Source organism: Microtus ochrogaster, unplaced genomic scaffold, assembly GCF_000317375.1.
Source record: "Microtus ochrogaster isolate Prairie Vole_2 unplaced genomic scaffold, MicOch1.0 UNK6, whole genome shotgun sequence".
Taxonomy (NCBI): domain Eukaryota; kingdom Metazoa; phylum Chordata; class Mammalia; order Rodentia; family Cricetidae; genus Microtus; species Microtus ochrogaster.
In genome coordinates this window covers 13,684,917-13,688,744 of record NW_004949104.1, presented here as the reverse complement: position 1 = coordinate 13,688,744, position 3,828 = coordinate 13,684,917, and the positions used below count along the sequence as shown (strand labels likewise).

The following is a 3,828-nucleotide window of genomic DNA, read 5'->3' as shown; positions in this document are numbered from 1 at the left end:
GTTACAGGGTCAAGGACATAGCTTAGTTAGCAGAGGACCTGCTTGGCATGCACAAAGGAGTGCACGTTCAATAAATTCCATAAATCCAGACATGGGGGTGTGTGCCCGTAGTTCCAATACTGAGGAGGTAAAGGCAGGAGGATCAGAAGTTGAATGGGCTAAAGTCATTCTGAGCTTCAAAATGAGTTTCAGTGCAGCCTATGGCCTAATAAGAGCCTGTTTTGAAAAAGGTGAAAAAACAGAATATAGCTTAATTGATAGTGATTAACTGTTTATCTCACACAAAGCCCTGGATCTAATCCCCAAGTAACACTTAAAATCCCAATCCTCAGAAGTGAAGACAGGAATATCGGAGTTCAAGATCATCATGCAATGGTGGTACACACCTTTAATTCTAGCACTCAGGAGGCAGGTAGATCTGAGTTCAAGGCTAGCCGGTCTACAGGGTGAGTTCCAAGATAGCCAGGGCTATATGACAGGGAAATCCTAAAAACCAAAAGAAGTGGTACGGGGTTTACATTCATCACGACAGAATAGTACTATAATATACACATCTGAGACTATTCTGTAAATAATGTAAATAAGAGCCATAGTCAAGGCTGGGGAAACGGCTCAGGGGATAAACGCACTTACTGCTACTGCACAGACTCCAGTTAACTCCCACCACCCTGTCTGCTGGCTCACAACTGCTTCTAAGTCCAGCCCCAGAGGGTACCTGCATACATGTGAGCCTACCCATGTACAGATAAGCACACATATACAAAACTAAAGGGGCTGGAGAGATAGACCTGGGTTCAACTCCCAGTACCCACAAGGCAGCTCACAGCTGTCTGTATCTTCTGTTACATGGGGTCTGACACCCTCACACACAAAGGCACACAAAGCACCAAAATAAAATAAAATAAAATCATTAAAAACTTTTTTTAACTAAAAGTAAACTTTACTATAAAAACAAGAGTCTCAATCACCAAATCCAAATCAGGTACTTTGAGAAAAGTCCCAGCCACTGCAGACGTTCCTTCACAGGGCCCACAGTTTAAGCAGCCAGTTTCTCTGGAGCACTCAATCCTCTGGATTGGTGGGACAGATCCAGCTCTACCAGCTAGCGCTAAAGCTCTCTAGCGTTTCTGGAATCTCCATTACTATGGGCTCGTGGGACAGAGCAGGGATTCAGCAGATTGCTTGAACTCTATCCTGCTAGCACCATACTTCTGTGTGCTACAGCAGCTTGAAGAAGGGCAGACAACACCTGGACCACTTCCGTGACATCTACTTGATCTTCTGGATCACAAGCAGGTCACTGATGTCTGTCTGAAGAACACGCCAGAGTAAAATGAACATCAATCATTGCTCGATAAGACATCAAAACAAATTAAGTATCTGAGACCTGGGAAAGGCCTGACAGTCCAGTTTTGGTTGTTTTGAGACAAGTTCTTATATCGAGTTGGCCACCATCCATTGTAAGCTGCCAAATATGTCCTTGAACTTTTGAGCCTCCTACCTCCCCATCCCAAGTGCCAGGATTACAATGCACCATCATGCCTCTTTATGAAGCACTGGGATCCAAACCTGGGCTGCAGGTCTGGCAGGCAAGCACTCTACCAATTCAGCTACATCTTCAGGCCCCAATCATGTTTTCATAGGCTCAAATCTGTACTTTACTGAAGGAGTAAACTGCATGTCCAAACTGTAAGAAAATTTATTAAGACTGAACTTTGTAGCGGAACAGTGGTGGTACACACTTTTAATCCTAGCACTCAGCAGAGGCAAGTTAATCTCTGAGCTCCAAGCCAGCCTGGTCTACAGAGTTCCAGGACAGCCAAGTCTACACAAAGAAACCATCTGGGGTGGGGAGTGGGAGGCGGAGGGGGGATGTAATTTTAAAACAAGTTACCTCTGGTTAACTGATCATTATGAGAAACAAACTCCTAAACTGGAGGAGATATCACATATTAAAAAGCACACAAGGAAGCCAAGTGCAGTGGCACTTGCCTGTAACTCAAGAGGTTGGCTCCCTGTGAGTGTGAGGCTAGCCTGGTCCAGACAGCAAGTTCCAGGATAGCCAGGGATACATAGTAGAGAAACCCTGTCTCCAAAAAAAAAGCACAAGAGGAAGGTTCTGCCAGCTCCCTGATCAGAAGACCTGGTAAACTGTGTTAAGTCATGGCCTACATAGAAATCCATGTCCCAAAGGCTGTCTCTCTTGCTTACAGGGGGCAAGTGGCAGAAAGCATACAACTGCTAGTGTAGGCCCTGACACAACTCATTACTCCTTAAGAGACAATGAGATTAACCAGACTGTCTATACCCAAAGTTCTTTTCACTACCCACAACTCTTAACATCCTCTTACTACTGATCCAAAAGCTCAGGGAAGTCCTAATGCATCTCTCTGCTCCTCAGCTTTCCATCCAAACTGGTACGATACACAAAGCAGCAACAGTCAGCCAGCCAATTGGTCCAGACAAGAATGTGGGCCAGGTGTCCTATGGGCACTTAAGCGTGTGGTGCAAATACAGTAGGTGACTAGTCCCCAGGGTTCTAGGCTACTGGCAGTGCAAAGATGAGCTGGCACCAATTTTAGCACATCCACACTTAAGCCAGGTCCTTCCTAAACAGCACCCCTCTTTCCTAGCTAAATCCTTTTACACTACACAGAGAGAGAGAGAGAGAGATCCACACTTAAGCCAGGTCCTTCCTAAACAGCACCCCTCTTTCCTAGCTAAATCCTTTTACACTACACAGCTCCCCCTTTTCTGTAGAGCACTTGTAGACTGAATCACTGTTGGGCTCTTTCCCAGCCTTAAGCTATCTTCGGAGGGAGCAAACTCATAGGGCATCCGAACAGCAAGTGCACGTTTCTGTCTTAAAACAATAAGACAGTGGGGGCAGTGCCGCTGGCCTGGACTCCCTGAAGGCCACCTGGCTACACTCCATTCCAAGGAAGACTTTCTAATAAATGGGGCACCTCCTAAAACAAGGTGATGAGTAGTGCGGCCGATTAAAGACAGAGCTAGGACTTCAAAGTCTGTTTTAAACTTGTCCATAAAGTACACACATTAACCAAAATGAAAATGACAGGCAAAACATTAAGATTGCAAAGCATTTATTTGAAAGAGATACATTTTATCAAACCCCACTTTCCACTTTAATGGCAGTTCATCCCCACATGGTCTTCTCAGGCTCCTTAAAACGTTCTTTATCAACTACTCAAGCCTGTAATTAAAGCCACATTTTAAAACTACATAAACGAAGGAGTCTCTTGAACCATGTCCTAAATCTTACTGCCAAACATAACGTCACTAAAATCACTCAATGGTATTAAGTACGAGCGACAGTAGACGAGCAAACCGGCCGAGAAGCTGAGCCCATCTCTGCTTTTACTGGACATCCAAAAACAAAGCCAAGTGGGCAGTAAAAAGCCTCGCCGGTCACCGCACAGTCCTGGCCACCTCCTGGCCCCTCACTGGGCCCACTTCCTCTGCGGCCCCAGCCCGTCGCGCGGAGAAGGCGGGCCCCCTGGCTGGCCGTCTGAGCCGGCCCCGGGCGAGCAGCTAAAGGGACCCCCTCCCCCGGAAAGGCGCGGCACTTCCTCCGCGAGCCGCAGGCCCACCTGACCACGGTCCCAGCCCGCTCCGCCGCCCGCCCACCCGGAGGGACCCCCACCCCATGGCCCGGTCCCGCGGCAGGACGCGCCGGTGAGCGCTCACCTTCTTGCCCTTCTTGCCCTCCTCCTCCATGTCGCCGCATGCGGCCCCCGCGGCCCGCCCCGGGAGCCCCACCGCCAGCGGCCGCTACATGCTCACTCTGGGCCCGCCACCCCCGCGCTC

At 48.3% G+C, this 3,828-nt stretch overlaps 1 protein-coding gene across 2 annotated transcripts in view; it reads right to left on the bottom strand.

Annotated features, from left to right (window-relative positions):
* Ccm2 (CCM2 scaffold protein) overlaps window positions 1-3,819 on the bottom strand; it is a 55,765-nt gene extending 51,946 nt beyond the window's left edge. For both annotated transcript variants that reach the window (XM_005366205.2, XM_013353358.1), the window contains exon 1: window positions 3,709-3,819. In XM_005366205.2, the coding sequence (XP_005366262.1) occupies window positions 3,709-3,738 (30 nt within the window). In that variant the 5' untranslated portion in view covers window positions 3,739-3,819. The remainder of the gene's footprint in view (window positions 1-3,708) is intronic.
* Between the last annotated feature and the right edge of the window lie 9 nt (window positions 3,820-3,828).